At 35.6% G+C, this 17,808-nt stretch overlaps 1 protein-coding gene across 2 annotated transcripts in view; it reads left to right on the forward strand.

Moving 5' to 3' along the window:
* ccnd2a (cyclin D2, a) overlaps window positions 1–17,808 on the forward strand; it is a 194,406-nt gene that overhangs the window by 163,930 nt on the left and 12,668 nt on the right. The window contains exons 1-3 of one of the 2 annotated variants that reach the window (XM_028449093.1): window positions 10,799–11,017; window positions 12,443–12,658; window positions 15,425–15,584. In XM_028449093.1, coding sequence (XP_028304894.1) covers window positions 10,823–11,017; window positions 12,443–12,658; window positions 15,425–15,584 — 571 coding nt within the window. In that variant the 5' untranslated portion in view covers window positions 10,799–10,822. Of the gene's footprint in view, window positions 1–10,798; window positions 11,018–12,442; window positions 12,659–15,424; window positions 15,585–17,808 lie in introns of those variants that run through there. The other variant, XM_028449094.1, reaches the window with a different exon arrangement.

Here is a 17,808-nt window from a genome sequence, read left to right on the forward strand (position 1 = left end):
CAGGATCAATGATCAGTGATCAATGCCAGTATCTGGTGATGAGATGAGATTTGGAGCTTTGGTGGATGTTTGCGCTCTCTGAGTTCTCTTATCAGTGTTGTTCTGCAAATAACCATAACACACATATTTTAAGTGACTGATGTTCAGTGCAGACTACTACAGCGTAAAGTCTTTCTCCTTTTACATCTACCACTGTGCATGGACCTAATCATAAGTCAAATGGTTTCATTATGGGTCATTTAGTCAATGAGGGCACCGTTTAAAAAGGACCATTATTGTCAAATATACAAGTAGTTGGACTTCATTTAACTGAAAAACTGACTGAATTTGTAATTGTACAGACAAGGACATATTTTAGATTTTTTTTTTTTTTTTACTTGTATGAACTAAAATGAGAGATTTAACTCAGGAAAGACTTCCATCCATCATTTTGTAGCTTTGAGACTTGACAAAGAATGATTATTTATACAAAGCATAATAAACCTTTGAGAAGCCTCTTATGTAGTTTATTTAGGGCATAGAAATATTACTGGAGATATTATTTATCACATATTTAGAAAAAAATGTACATTTCAGGTGAGAGGTTCACCTTGGAAGAAAAGAAAGTGAAACAGAGGAGGAATAGAGGAGTTGAGAAAGGCTGAGATGAAGGAATGTGGTTGTGCTTAGGTAAATGAATACCTGACATGTTGTGTGTGAGGTTAAGGTTTGGCCAAAGCTACAATGTCCTGCTGTTGGAGAGACTCACTAAGGTGTTAGTGTAGTATCTTTAACTGTGGTGGACAAAACCTACAAAGTGCCAACAGAAAGTTTAGAGCACAGTAAAACCAGTGCTTGTTCTTATCAAGCCTGAGCTTTCTTCAGCTTTTTTCTTTTTAAGATGGGTGGATTAAAAAGAAGCGATACAGAGACTTACAATAAATCAGCAAAAACAGGAAACTGTATTTCCTGCTATATTTTTTTTATCATTGTTTATAGAAACCGTTGCTAATATCAGAAACATCGTTTGAAGACGTTTCTCAGATAGCGTGATCGAATTTCAACTTCAGTGGCTTGTTAATGTTGACTATTTTCAGTTTTGATATTATCGCTGACTTATTCAGACGCTTGCTGGACCAAGACAACACTAAAGTAAAAGCAGCGATGGGTTTAAAGTGTTGATTACACTTTTAATTCAGCTTTTAGTTGTTTTGCAATTTGCTTGAATTTTCAGCTGTTTTGTCATTAAGCGTTCACCTCCATTATAGATAGGATAATTCATTTATTTTTCAGTCAACACACAAACAGATTATTCTTAAAAACACCAGATTTAAAACTCCCAGATTTCATTCAACTCAAAACTGTCCAAATGATTTATAAAGCAGGCAAACTTCACTTCCAAAAGGGTTGCAGGAAAGATTTTTAGAGAGAGAAGAGGAATATAATATAATATAATATAATAGGAAAACTACATTTTAAGATCAGAATCAGAAATGTTTTTAATGGCCATGTACAGTTTTAAGGACAGTACAAGGAATTTGTCTTGGTAGTTGGTGCACAAAACAAACAACAACAAAAAATTAAAAAAAACAAAGAACAACCCAGCAACAATAATAATAATAATGATAAATATAAAGGATGAGGGATAAATATAAATATATATATAAGATACAATATACTAGAAGAACACAGAAAAGGATGAGTATAACAATAACAGGGGTTTAATAATGGAACAGCCTAAAGAATGAAATAAAAACAAAACACCAATATAAAGCAGTTTAAAAAGCTTTTTAAGATGTTTATCATAAGTAAGTATCAGAATGTAGAGCAACATATTTACCTCGGACAGCAATAATAAGTGATAGTATAAAATATAATAATAATTAATAAACATGATAAAAGGTATATATTGTGACTGAGAATCTCACTATAAAAGCAAGGAATCTCTGTCTGCGTGTGTGTGTGTGTGTTTGTGTGCGTGTGCGTGCATGTGTGTGTGTTTGTGTGTGTGTTCCTCAAATATCTCTGCGGATCAGGATCAGACTGAGCTGAGAGTTTCAACATGGCTGCTGCTTGGTTCAAGGGTGTGCATCGTCAGATTTGTTTGGGTGCCCCACCTCCTGAGTCGATGGACTCAGTGATGATGTCATCAGTCCTTGCTCTACTGTGATGATGTCAATCAATCAATCAATCAATCTTTATTTGTATAGCGCCAAATCATAACCAATGGTATCTCAAGGCACTTTACAGTAGAGCAGTCTTAAGGACGGACTCTTCATTTTATGGATACACACATATGCATATATACGTATATACACATACATATGTATCCCACACCCAACATGAATTCATCATGGCGGCAAGGAAAACCTTCTGTTAAGCAGCAGGAACCTTGTGTGGATCCCATTCCTATGATGAACAGCCATCCACGTTATGCTGTGTTGGGTGTGTGCAGAGAAAAGGGTGGAGACAGAGCCGCTGAGTCTCTGTAACTCCACACTGAGGATCCCACGGACCTGCAAGACAAAAGCCAGAAGGAGTACAGGAGCAAACACACAAGGGAGTAAGCAGACATAGAGGGAGTGTTTGAAAGAGGAATGGGACCCTCTCCGGTCCCTCTCTAACCTAAATGACCTCTCTCTCATCAGATAGAACAGTAGAACATTGGAAAATTGATCCTTACCTCTACAGTGATGATGTCATCAGTCCTACCTCCACAGTGATGATGTCATCCCTATGTTCCAGTGATTATAGTGAGATGTCATCAGTCCTACTAGATAGTTACTGATGATAATTGTGATGAAGTTAGATATCAATGACAGCAGATAAATATATCAACTCTTTTTTATTTGCCAATATTAAACTGAATCCTGTAGTTTTTTTTTTTTTTCTTTTGCAGTCCAATTTTATATTCACCCACCTGTGGATGTTAACATGCCAAAAGCCAATCGTACAAAGAGAGAACTAAAACGTCAGGCAATGCACCGTGCACGTAATGCATGTGAAACCATGTCTGAAAACTTAAGCTCCAACTTTTCTATAGCAATACATTCTTTCTACGGGAACTGCACTCGTATTAATAATTTATATATTGCCACACTAAATAAGTGTAATATTATTTTTTTTTTATTTATTCAGTTTATTTCCGACATGGTTACATTCACTTTTTTTTTTTTTCACATTTTTTTTTTTTTTTTGTACATGCCGAAAAAGGAGACGAGAGAAGCAGTTTGCTTATCTGGGTCCCGTCCCCTGTTTTACCATCGCAAATTTACATGGGTTTACATGTCTCTCTGGTCAAACATTCTTGAGTTGTTCTGAACTGTCCTTTTTTGTGTATTCTCATCTGTAGTCAGTGTTGTCCTCCTCCTCTCTATCGTTGTTCGTGTAGGCCTTAATATTATGTACATGTCATGTACATTAATCTGTATGCATGTATATGTGTTAATGTGTGTACGTATGTATATATGTTTGATGTGCATGTATAAACTGTATATATACAACTTGTGCAGAATATATATTGAATGTGTATTGTAAAAAAAAATAAGTTAAATTTAAACATTGAGCTGCCTCTAACTTGTCCTGAGTTACCATGACTACCTGTCAACATTGAGCTGCTCTGTAAACCCAGGCCCTGGGTTCCAGCCCTGGGATGGACACTTGGTTTATTTTTGTGTGGAGTTTGCATGTTTCTTCTGTGCAAAACATTTATGTTGTTGCTTATGTTAATTAGAATCTCTCAGTTGTGACGGTTGAGAGGGTTGGAAAATGAATGAATTGCTGATGTGGCTGAATTTTAACATTTGGATCAAATTAAATTAACGTGGGCTTTATTTTGGTATCCTTGAAATATCTAAAGGGACTTGGATTTTGGTAAATACCACATCACTTAAGATTAGTTTTTAATTTTTTGCATGTGCATCAGGAAGAGATAGAGACAGTGGAAGGTACATTACACTGCTCTGGCTTTACCCAAAAAAAAAAAGGATATAATTATTGTTTTTACATTTTAAAAGTATGCACAGTGTGTTTTTACATGGTTTATGTTATTCTTATTCTTATGATCTTTGAGGTCTATAAAAGAAGCCATTCTCACAAAATGTCCAGAAATATGAGAATTAAAAAATGGCAGCTATCTGCACTGAGATCTTCATCTCATTCCCTTGTGTGAAAAGTCAAATAGTCCAAATCATGACAAAAAAAACAGCTCAACAACTTTCTGAATGAAATCTTCAATAAATCCTGCATTTAGGCATCTTACCTATTTTGTGTACAGTTCTCCACATTAATTATTATAATTATTATTAATTAAAATGATTATTTAAAGCACAAAAGCTTCATTAAAATAGACAAGTGTCACACTCTGCTTGATCATTCCATATTTAATCTCTTGTGAAAGTTTCATCAATCCAAAGTGACATCTCATCTAACTATGGAATCACAAAGACAGTGCCGTATCACAAAGATGCCAGAAGAAAGGAGTTAGGAGTAAGAAATGTTTGTGCTTTTAACCCCAGTTTTTTTCATTCCTAAAAAAATAAAAAAAAATGATGTGAAGGCCTGTCTCAAAGAGATTGGGAGGAGATGTTATATTTAAAAGAAATAAAATAAGACAAGGAAAGCACTCAGTGTCCAAAGCTGCATTGTTGTAACATCATCAGACATGGAGGAGGTGATGTTAGAAATCCAACAGGTGGTTAGTGGAAAAGTCAGGGACGAGCTGCTGGAAACACTCACATCACGCTGGGGATGCTTCACTCTGCTGGGAGGCAAACATTGAGGATTCCTCAGTGGTTTTTTTGGAGAAAATGTCTTTCATCATTTCATTAAACAATGAACAAATACACTTTACGCATAACTCTAGCTTTACATTTCATACAAAAACATGTTTCTATTAGGCCTGGGCAATATATCATGATTCAAGATATATTGAGTTTTCTATTAAAGTGATGTAAGAAATGACAATATCGTCTATATCGAGATATATCTATATGTTTTGATTTATACATTTCAATTCACTTCAACTTTATTTGTATAGCGCAAATTACAACAAAGTCATCTCAATGCGCTTATCAAAATATAAAATTAATAATAAGAAACACAGTACAAGTCACATTATACAATAATTGAATATCATGCATAGAGTACAGTCAAACAGTGTCCTTCTTTACATTTTTTCCATATTCCTGAGATATATATATTTTTTATTATTTTTATTTAAAGAAAAATAATCAGATAATGTAAAGCAAAGACTAGTGACACATATTTTATAGCTATTTGTTGATAAATGTCTGTGTGACATTTTTCATCAGCAAATTTAAATCAGAATTTGAGTTAAAAATATTGAGATTTATACAGCATATCACCATTTTAAACAAACATATCTAAATATGAGTTTTGGTTCATATTGTGCAGCCATAGTTTCTAGAGCCACATGATGCATTTCTTTATTGTAAGAGCATTTTCTTCAAAACCTCTTTATTTCACCTTATAGGGGGAACCATTTCTTCAAAATGAATGAGGAGTTCAATAATATACATCTGATGAGTGATATTAGTATTTCCATTATGTATGTATATATATATATATATATATATATATATTAGGGCTGAGACATTGTGCTTTTGTCCCAACTTGATTTTAATTACGACACTTGGATGCCGATTTGATTCATATTGCAATTGAATTGGTATTACTATTCGTTAGTAACTAATATTGCAATTTTTTTTTCCTTGTTTTCCATATCCAAAAACAAATGTTTAATCATACCCTATAGAAACAATATGAGTTGTTCCAAAATAATGCACATCACAGTTCAGTCATTCTGACATTTGTTTTAATTACACATGAACATAACAATTATTGTGATTTTTATGTACTTATTTTCCTTATACACAAACAAAAGTTGACAATATATGTACATATAAAATATATATATAATGTATTTATGAACCTACTTTGTTTTATATGAACATTATTGAGAAATGATCAGGAAGAAAGAAACAAGCGCCTTCATCAGGTCAAGGCAACAGGGTTCTCAATTACATCACCATTGTTGGAACATATACCAGTTTATTATTCCAGTTTTTGTTTTCACTCCTGACACAATGCTATGTGACCATATTAAATTTAAGTTGAAAAACAATACATATTTCAGTGATATAGTATCTTCTATTTCCTTACATCTCTGTGAATATGTATTTTATTTAAACTAAAAACCATTTTTAGGCTGATAAAACAAAAAATAAATACAATATTTTAAAGTTTATCATCCATAAAATTCAGGCATGAGAATTTGGAAATTTTAAAACTAAAAATTATCAATCCATTGTCATTATATTAAAGATAATCCAATTTTTTTTTTTTTAAATGTATGCAAAAATACACATTTTTTAAAGGTATGAACTAGTATTGCCAATATTCTGTTGTACTTTAAGTTTCCCAAACCTTCCAAAATTATTCTGGACATTATTCCTATTTTTCAATATACTGAATGAAAAATAATTACAAGGTTTATTCACTTTGTGTATCAGTGATGGTGTGTTAAACTGAAAAGACACAGGTGGATTCTCCCATTATTGACTGTAGCTACAAATTTTTTCTATATTTCAGTTCTTTTAAAAATAGATTAAAGAAATTAGAATGACACATTTGGTTTGATTTCATCCATATTAAATACCCCTTTTGTATTTATTAATTATTTAGTTGGATTATGTTTTATTTTATTTATTTATTTATTTTTAATGGTTTTTTCCATGAGGCTACTGCATCAGCTGTCAGGTGCTTCAGTTGTTTTGACATGATTTTTGTCTGTTTATCTTTGATTTTTGATATATAAAATTATTATTATTATTATTATTATTATTATTATTATTATTATTATTATTATTATTATTATTATTATTTGATAAGAGAAGAGAAGGGATTTTGGCTGTATAGTTAAATTTGATGTTTTTCAGGGTATATACAATTTTTATTCTTGTTTTGTTTATTCTAGAATATCTATGCCTTGTGGGATATATAATAAAGGTTTATTATTATGAATGATTTCAGTATAGATTAGTTAGTGCAAATTACATTAAAGTGTTTTTTATTGATTGGACAGTACAACAGGTGGAGCTGTGTTTGGAAAGGAGAGCTTTTATTGGTCACTTTCAGTCGTTTTTTCGTGTCGGACTTTATCTGAAGTCATGTTATCACTGCTGATGGCTCAGCGGGGGGCGGATAAATCCCCCTCCGACACCGTCCTGTGTGTATGCGTCACACACCGCCGCTGGTGGGATGTGTCGGTCAGATGTAGCATCTCTGTATCTCACTCTGACTGCGTCTGCCAAAGCTGATACAGTGATTACTTATAGCAAAAATCCTCCCTTTAGTCTTTTTTTAATTCATTTTTAATTTTTTTTCACTGTCGGATTTTTATATACAGACAAATATTGGAAAGAAGAAAAAAAAAGAAATAAAATGCAAATTAATAGTAGATAGCGCTTTTTAACACCTAAAATAATAATCAAGTTGTGCAAACGCGTTTTTGTGTAATTTTAAATGTTTTTCTTATTTTCAAAGCATTTTAGAAGACGTTTTTCTAACGACAAACGATTTTGTTTGAGAAGAAGAAAGAAGAAAAAAATAGCCGCGCTAGTTATTTATTCTTCAGTCGGGACTAGACACCCGATTAAACTTAAGAAAGCTTTTGTGCTTTAAAGCAATTGTGTTGACTGTATTTGTTTGATGATTGAATGCTTCCGGGGACAAATGCGCTCCTGCTGCTCTGCGCTCTGACTGGATGCAGCGGTGGAGGGGGAGGGGGGGGGGGACATGGGTTTGTACAGCGGTTTATTCTTACTTCATCAATTATTTGTTTGAAAAAAGCAAGACATCAGATCCATATGTTGTTTGGAAGTGACCTTTATTTTTTTTTATTTTTTTGTTGTTTTTTCGTATTCAAAAAAAATCAATTAAACCAATACAATCTGTTGGACTTTTCCGTTTCCGGTCTCATTTGCTTTTTTTTCCCACCCTCAGAAAAATACATTCTTTTGTCATAACGTCATCCTTTTGCTCTATATGCCGACAGCGTGACTGGCATATACCTTAAAAATGCGTCTGATGTTTAGAAATACGACTTTATTCATGATCAGAACGCGCTATTTTTTTATTTCATTTTTATTTTATTTTTTTTGATGGTGCGCATCTCTGTGCGTAATTGCGCGCGTCCTTTATTAATGCCAAAGGTTTAGGAGCACCTGCCTCTGCTGTTCAGTCATTAGTTTGTTTATTTGTTTGTTTGTTTGTTTGTTTGTTTGTTTTTTGGGGGGGGGGTTGTTTTTATTTTTATTTTATTTATTTATTTTACCTTTTTGCTAATAAACTGTGTTTTTGTAAATGAACTAAAAGTGCACTGATGGAAAAATACTGTCAAATATAACTTATTTTACATTCTCAAATAAAATCGACTTTTTTTTGTTTTTTTTTTTTTTTTAATATTATATAAAAAGTAATTTGCTGTCGGTTTTATTCAGTTTTCTTTGACAGTATAAGCTCGGAAGTTGTTTGATTACCTTATGTTGAACATTTGAAGTATTTTTTGCGCACTCCAGACTATAGCAGTTTTAAAGACAGGCAGAGACTAATAAATGACCACTGTGATGAAGGATTGGAGAGTAGAGCGGGTGGAAGGGGGGGTGGGGGGGTGGGGGGGTGCAGAAGAAGAAGTCTGCCCAGTAACAATCGCACAGCCTCGGTCTGAGGGCTGAGAGCTATTGGCTGTTCACAGGGAGGAGGAAACTATGGAAGCCCGTTTCCGCCCCAAAAAAAAAAAAAAAAAAAAAAAAATCACTAAGGAAAGTCATAATTATGAGTTAGTAAAGTCATAATTATGAGAAAGAAATTCATAATTATGAGTTAGTAAAGTCATAATTATGAGAAAGAAAGTCATAATTATGAGTTAGTAAAGTCATAATTATGAGTTAGTAAAGTCATAGTTATGAGATAGAAACATTTTTGGTACATCCATGACACTGACCAGAAATCTCCATTTGTTGTTCAATAAACCATGCTACTTCAGCCACATCAGTTTTATCCTTTCGATGCCAGAGCCTCTTAAAGGCTTAGTATCTTTTCAAGGGTGTGTTTACTCAGCATATTTCTATGTAAATTTGCAAGCAAACAAAGTATTATGACTTTCTATCTCATAATTATGACTTTCTATCTCATAATTATTACTTTCTATCTCATAATTATGGCTTTCTATCTCATAATTATGACTTTCTATCTCATAATTATGACTTTCTTTCTCATAATTATGACTTTCGTTGGTGATTTTTAATTTTTTTTAGTGGCGGAAACGGGCTTCCATAGGAAACAACTTAGTCTGGAAGAAGAAAAAAAAAACTTTAAAGAGACATTTACCCCACTTTTTTTTTTTTTTTTTTTTTTTCCTTCTTCCGCACCGCGTTGCTTTACAGCCTCTGAGCTTGGGGATGGAAATTACCAGAAAACTTTCACAGCTCCCTGTCTTTCCCCTAACGCTCTCATTCAAGCCTCAGTCTTTGAAGTTGACTAAGAATAGGACTAGGATTAACATATTTACCCATGCAGATTCCCTATTGTGACTGTATGTGAGGCTCAAACTTTTGGCAGTCATTCTGGTAATGATCTGCTCAGCAGCTCTATAGTTTAGTTTCCACCTGCTTGTTTTTTTTTTCTTTTTTTTTTTTTTCTTCGTGGTTCATTAAAATATACATCATATATATATATATATATATATATATATATATATATATATATTCCAAATTGATATCTAAAGGCAGCACGCTGCACAGTGTAATGTTATCTGTTGCTGAACATGATGCATAAGTGCATGGGGAGGGAAGATGATGCTAGAAATTTCCTAGAAAGTTATCACATAAACCACATGCTGTTTGTGACCGCTGTAAAAATGGGAGGGGGGGTGACCATGTGTGGTCGTGTGTGTGTGTGTGTGCGCGCGTGCGTGTGCGCGCGCGTCTCTGATGTGTTCGTGTTTCTCAAAGTTTATGACAAAAAAAAAAAAAAAAAACCCCACAAAACCCGACAGATGTAAAGGTTAAACGTGTCGATTTTTTTTGTAATTTATTTCCAACAGATTATGTGAAGTTTCCCACTCAAATGTGCGTTTTATGGCTTAAAATAAAGAAAAGATGTGATATAATTTATTATCATTGAATATTTATTGTTTTTTTCTTGATATTTTAACTAATTATGGAGATAAATACATCATGAACAAAAAAGATTGTTCTGTTTTGCACACACAAAAAAACCCGCAAAACAATTAGAAGAATTCATGTTTTTTGCTTATATATTCTTCAATTACTCCATGGTTTCCGTCCATGTAAATGTGCAAAAAGCTTGTGTGAGAGTTGTCTTGTACATACAGCAGGACAGTGGAAAGAGGCAGGCTGAGCAGCGTGTTGCGTCTGGTCTAGCCTATACAGAGGCAATGAAGTGAATTGCGTCAGTGGCGCATGCAGGGCAGGCTTGAAATGCGCCTGATCTGGCCAGGCAGATGAAAGTGGAGGCGCACTGTGGGGAGAGAGAGGAAAAGTTCTCAACAAGGAGAGGCAGGACTATACTCTCACGGAGCCCCTGCAGTCTCCTCGCTGCTGCTTCTTATTCTTTTTTTTTTTTTTTTCTTCTTTTTTTTTTTTTTTTTTTTTTACATGCCTCTTCAACACTTTCCCTGCCATCTTTCTGCGTTTTTGTGCGCGTTGACGCTGCTTTTCCAGTGAAAAATCGACTTTTTTTTTTTTTTTTTTTTTTTTCTTCACGCGCAGTCAAAAGCACCAGCACCAGCACCAGCACCATGGAGCTGCTGTGCCTCGAAATGGACACCATCATACGAGCTCGTCCAGATCCGAACCTTCTGTGCGATAACAGAGTGCTTCAACGCTTGTTGAAAATCGAGGAAAGATTTGTACCCCAATATTCCTATTTCAAAGGCGTCCAGAAAGACATCCAGCCATTTATGAGGAGGATGGTCGCTACTTGGATGTTAGAGGTAAAAACCGAAACACCGAGTGCTGACAAGTCTTTATGATTTCCGTGCTCGACTTTGAAGTCCAATAATTTCATAATGCGTGTTTTTTTGTACCATTCTGCATGTGACACGTTGATCTTAGTTCCTCAAAGCAGCTCAATGCGTCGCTGCCTTTTATTTTCCTTTTTTCCTTCGTCTTCTTTTTTGTCCTTACATGTTAAAGTCCGTTCATGTCGGTGGCAGTTTTCTGAAAGTGCAAGCTGTTGAATCCACTGACAGCACAGCCTCCCTGCTTTAAAAGCTCGAAACTGAGCTCCTGTGGATTGTTTAAAGTTGTTATTTTAGATAGGCTGAATATTTCCATGCACACGTATGCACTCGCCAATACAAGGCTGCCTTGCGCTGGTTGAATCGCCATGTTGGTTTTTTTACAGGAGCTCCGGCGCTTTAAAGAGGATTTACAGTGTTAGAAATGCAATAACAGCGGCTGAAACCTATTGGCAATGACAGAGGGGGGTCTCATGTGTCATCCTGTGTTGGAAATAAACTCCAATATTGTTTCAATTATTTTATATATTTCTTTAAATGTCGGGAAGGTACGAGGCCCTTATCTGTTCTTGCGGTCTTTTCCCCACGTCGCAGCTCTTTGCTCTGTATTTATGTTCATTTTTGGGATTATTGTTTGTTTCATGTAGTCATAACACATATGACGAGAAAGGTGGGAACGAGTGCTTTATTTTCATATAAAAATGATCGATGTGCGACTTACACAATATTTATTATTAATATTTGAAATTCACATAGGGGGTTGTTGGTGACGCACATCTGCCCAATCTCCAGCAACTTTCCTTTTGTTTTGACATGTTAACACTATTTATCATGAGGGGATTTTCATAAGAACTGTCGGGTATGATGTGGAAGACTCTCTGGAACATTATGGTGTGAAGAAAAACGGTGTAGGTAATTTATTTAAATTTCTATTTATTTTATGAAAATATGACGAAGGAGAAAAAAAAGTGTTTCCGTCTGCCTCGTTGTTGGGGAGGTTTTTCTTCTTTTCTTGCCTTGGCTGATAGTGACTTATATTCATTTTTTTGTAGTGAATTAACAGCAGGATTGTGGCTTTTTTAGACTATATGTGTATGTGATGTGTTTCATTGTTAGTAACACAATTTGTTGCACATTTATGTAAGATGTCGCAACAGACATGGGGCTGGGCGCAAATTCTTGGCCGGGCCCCAACTATGTGTGTCATTGAATTTATATGTGATATTCATTTTCTTTCTTTTTTTATTTTTCTTCTTTCTTTTTTGCTTTGGTTTGTTTGGTGGCTTTATAAAAAGTTTTATATCCATTACATAGTACAAAGTGTCATATATTTTGAGGGAATCGAACTCTGCTTTTAACGCTTATGCGCTGTGTTGTCTTCTGTCTCCCTCTGCGTAGGTTTGTGAGGAGCAGAAGTGCGAGGAAGAAGTTTTTCCTTTGGCCATGAATTACTTAGACCGATTTTTAGCAATGGTGCCCACCAAAAAGTGTAACCTACAGCTGCTGGGAGCTGTATGTATGTTTCTTGCATCCAAATTGAAAGAGACTCGTCCATTAACAGCAGAGAAGCTCTGCATCTACACAGACAACTCCATCAGGCCACAGGAGCTGCTGGTGAGCAACAGTTGCTTCAATACTTCCACAACACTTGTTTATTTTGATGCACAGATTATATCACATGTGGGGGAAAGTAGTTTTTATCTGAAATGTGTGTGTGTTGTTTTTTTGTTTTTTTGTTTTTTTTAATGCATTTATTTTCTGTCTTCATCCCAAATCATGGGCTCTAAAATATTTTTTTTAATTGTATTTGTTATGCAGTTACTGTCATTAAATGTGCTTGAGAAGTGAAAGTCCAACAGTGAACTGATCCACAAGGACTGCCTTACTGTACAAAAGCCATGCTGCATTTACAGTATCATTACAGTCTTTTTAACGGTCTATATCGCCATCTAGTGGAAAATATTTGCATTTACATTTAGGTCCATTTGAACTCCAGCCAATGTCTTGATTTTGTGTTAACTTTGACATCAATATTTGATTTAGTTATACTCATAGTGTTTTGACTAATGCAACTAAGTTTTAGTCAAAATATAGTCATCGAGACTATTTCAGTTATAGTCGTGATTTTAGTGGACGAAATCTAAGTGGTTCCCAAACTGGGGTACCCCTAAGGGTACTTGAACACTAGGAAGTATACACAAACGTTTGCCAGTTTATTTTTGCACATTTTATATATATATATAATAAAACATGAGTTAATGTATTTAAAAAAAAGATTAAATTACCATATATATATAATAAAACATAAGAGTTAATGTATTTTTTTTTTTTTTAAAAAGATTAAATTACCATTAATCAACCTGATATGGATATAGATATGAAATTAATGTTTGTAAATACACACGGGCATATTTAATGTAATCATAAACTGTCATCTCACTTCCTATTAAATCACTTACCGGTTCTACCGATAGTTTTCACTAGTTAACAAATATACCTAATATGACCTAATATGTTCACATGTATGCTTTTGATAAGTCCGAGTCTTGTTATTGTCACTTTAAGAAACGTAGTCAATTAAAACTATGACGAAAATGAACTCTGCTTTCCATCAGCCAGAGACAGTTTTACAAACCTTCATGTTTTCCTTTTAGAGTTTAGTGCCATCCATAAAAATAAAAAAAAAACAGCAGAACTTCAGTTATTACATATACTATATGGACAAGTGGCTTGGGGATTGTTATTGGTCTCATTTATGCAACAATATTTTTTCTATATAGTCATTCCATTATTCAAAGAAGAAAAAAATAAATAAATAAACATGTCACACATACATAAGTGTTTCCCTTCTGTTTGTGGTGCTGTGGATAAATTCCTCAGTAAACAACACCCAGTTCCACCCATGTGGTAAAGGCCAAGCCACATTTTATTGTGTGAAGGTGGCTGATGGATTCAGGCCCATCTCAGGCTCTCATGAGCTGCCGGAGGGTTTCTGATAATTGCATCTAAAGAAAATCTTAAGTTATTAATGATCGCTTGATTTCGCTCTGCAAAATAAACAGTAAAGTATGCATTTAAAAGTGCTGCACCTTTATGTTCGTATTTTAGAGTTTTGTCCAAGCTAGTTTGCTAAGGCACTGTTCCAGTTCCTGTGCAGGTTTTTTTGGCTTTATGCACATACAGGAAACAGATCAGCTGCTCAGAGCATGTGATCTTTTTTTTTTTTCTCCTGCTCTCATCTTTGGTAACAATTTCTTGTAAAGAGAACCGCAATGTTGCACAGAAGGTGTGACCAGAGGAAGGCACAAGCAGAAGGAAGTGGGTGACAGTCGAGCACGTATTGCAAGCTTTGTCATTGCTATTGTGGCACTTGTGCATTTATAGATCGTAAGGTTTGCAAAGTAGATGCAAGTGTGATTAAACCTTTGCAGCATTGGTTTGACATGGTCCTTTTACTACAATGGAAACCTGAATGTGAAGTAATCCTGACTGCTTGGACAGACACAAAAAAGCATAGTGTATTGATAAAAATCATGTTAATTAGACCTTACAAACAGCTGGTAGAACAGTAAGAGTCAGCCATGTTGGATTGTCTTATGACTGAGGACATGCGGTCTGTCCATAGCTGTAAGAGAAAACAGAGAACCTTCATGAACTCCCGTTACAAGGCTCCAATGCGGAAGCAAACCACAACATTTTTTCCCAAATTAGTCATCAACTCTTCTCTTAATCACCTCCTCCTCCTGCTCTCGGAAGTAAAAGTTACAACGTAACCAAATAAGTGAGAAGTCGCCACACCTAAAACAAAACTCTCCTCATATTGCAAAACATACTAAGACAAAGATGTGCTAACCTAATGTGTTTATCTTACCAATAAAAAAAAGTCTAGGGGTTAATATCTGTAATTTGTTTCATTTCTGTTTGGGAAAAAAAGGTCTTAAGCTTTAAAGTTAGACATAAACATTGTGTAGGAATAGGAAGACCATCATACTTTGAAGCTTTTAATGCTGCACTTCCTTGATGAGCATAGCCTTCTCATCCATTTTCAGTGTATGCTTGTATGGAAGAACCTCTGGTGGGCCTCTTTAGGAAAGTCCCCAGATGCCAGACAGACAGACTGGGAAAGCGAGAGAGAGGGAGAGAGAGAGAGAGAGAGAGAGAGAGTGAAAAGGAGAGAGCGAGAGAGAGACTGTGTGTGAGGTCATCTGGGTTGGTGGCGCTGCTAACATTTGATTGTCCCAGACTTGGCCAAGCAGAGATTAACGTTGATAGAAGTTGATCACAGTCCATTATCAGAGCTTTACACATGTAGGACTATACCACCAACCTGTTTCTCATCCTCTTTCTTTCTCCTCTCTTTCTTTCTTTCTTTCTTTGAAGGAATGGGAACTGGTGGTGTTGGGGAAGTTGAAGTGGAACTTGGCAGCAGTAACGCCAAACGACTTCATCGAGCACATTGTCAGGAAGCTGCCGCTACCTGAGGATAAGCTGGCACTTATACGGAAACATGTCCAAACCTTTATCGCCCTCTGTGCCACAGGTAGGACTCCACAAAAGCATGCACAAGTAATATCTACCTGCAGTAGAAGAGTCTTTATGAAGTAGAATATTTAGTTAGAGGTAGTTATTCAATGAGAGTACACACACACGTATATTTCCCAGTTTGACCAAGTAATATCTTTCATCTACCTTCGTCGAGTTGTTTCTTTTTCCTGCTATGATATGCAGCACCTTACATAGGACCTTAGATTCTCTATGATCGCAGAAAACGGACGGAAAATACAGAATTCACTTCCTGAAATGGTAATATTTTTATAATTGTAATTTATTTTGTTTTAAAGTTTTTTAACACAGTCAGGTCAGTATTGCAACGTGACACTGAATAAACTCTCATGCATGTTTTGGGAAAATATCACGCATTTACTCACAATTTGTCATTGGTCAGAAAGACAGAAACGTCAATTGTTCTTGTGAATAACATGATGTAACAAAACGCGCAATGACGGACTTCACCTTCTGAAATAGAAATAACTAAATCACACAACCTAAACTCTTACTGACATGTTTTGGGACATATCCACTAGTGATGTAAAACTTTTTCATTTCCGATACGATGCCGATGTTGCAGCCTTGAGTATTGGCTGATACCGATATCGATCCGATACGATATCAGCACGAATCATACATACTTGGAATGTTAGAAAATGCTTGATCAAGTGATGTTACTCAAACAGAGAACAATAGTCAACAATTCAAGTTCACTTCAGTTATTATTTACTGTCAGTATATGGTGGGAACAACTGAGGGCGGGGACAAAAACAACAAAAACTTATCGGAGCGCTTATATTGGAGATTTTAGATGTAGTCCGATAAAATCCAATATTCGTTTTCGGGCTGATATTACACCAATATCCCATATCAATATCGGATCGGGACAACCCTTATATCCACAATATTTTTCACTGTAAAAATGTGTGCACTAATATGTAGCTTGTGGCGAACGGCTGGACGTTAAATCTCACGTGATCTTGCGTTTGTTATTTCTGCTGTGTATAAATATGAAATTAACTGCAATAAATAACGCCATAAACCATATCAAGCATTGGAAAGTGGATGAAACTCAAAGGAAAATGTGTAAACTGGCACGGAAATTATATTTGAATTAGTCAATTCTGTATTAGAATTGGGGCAATTTTGAAGCAGAAAATCTGAGGCTCTACGTCCTGCTCAGTGTGTCGGTCACAACAAGCTGAAACCCTGTGGACACAATTCCCTCAGTGACAAATGATTCTCCTGTGACACGGAAGACCTTTTAGCACTGGGATCTTAGGTTGGACATCAATCGTCTGTCCTTTCTGAGGCTGCTCTTTGGTCCGTGTTTTAGAGACATTTCAGTGCCTTCCGCAGCATCCAGTAACACTTCAAAGCAGGGTTAGACCAATGGAGGAGCATTCCCACGTTGCACCCTGTAAAAAGAAGATTTCACTGGGGTGGAGGGAGGTAAACCCATTGTCTCTCAGCTCTTGAGGTCAATTGTTCCTTTAGGATCAAACAGTCCTTGAGTCACGAGGAGAGCAGAAGGCCTTTAACTTGATATAAGTAGATGGTGAGGTGGAGGGGCAGAAGCATGTTGAGTGTATTGTAGTTGAACCAAACCTTTGGCATGGCGTATTCTCATATCTCATTCCCATGATGGCCTACTTTTCATCTCTTCGCTCTTATGTTTTTACACCTGCAATAATGGACCAATGTTGAGATTCTACATGGGACACATTTCTTTAGTTCTTCAGTCTGACTGGAAAGCAGTAGACTTTACCGCTCGTTGGGCTTTAGCCTAACACCTACTGAGGTGACACTGTGCAATTCATGGGTAATAATGTTGTTTTGCATGCCTTTCTTTCTCACACTGGGTGACTCCCACCTCTAACTGCTTCTTTTTTTGCGGGCCACAAACAGGAATGTTAACTACACCCCCCATGGGAAATAGCTCCCTGTGCTGACATCTTTCAGAGGCGTGTGTATGCTATGATGAATAGATACAAAGAAACCGACAGGTATTTACAACATAAGACAATCTTTGATGTTATTATCGGGTGGAAAAAGTCTTTGTGCAAAATTTATGCTTAGAAAGCTTTAGAAAGAAAATGTCTTTTTCATTTATTACGTCTCAATTTTCACGTACGTTTGCTCGCATTGTCTCGACCCTAAGTTTGTGCCAAAGGAACAACGTGAGGAACAATGTGTCAGTGATGGGACCTATTCTC

The sequence above is a fragment of the Gouania willdenowi genome, chromosome 6 (assembly GCF_900634775.1).
Source record: "Gouania willdenowi chromosome 6, fGouWil2.1, whole genome shotgun sequence".
NCBI lineage: Eukaryota > Metazoa > Chordata > Actinopteri > Blenniiformes > Gobiesocidae > Gouania > Gouania willdenowi.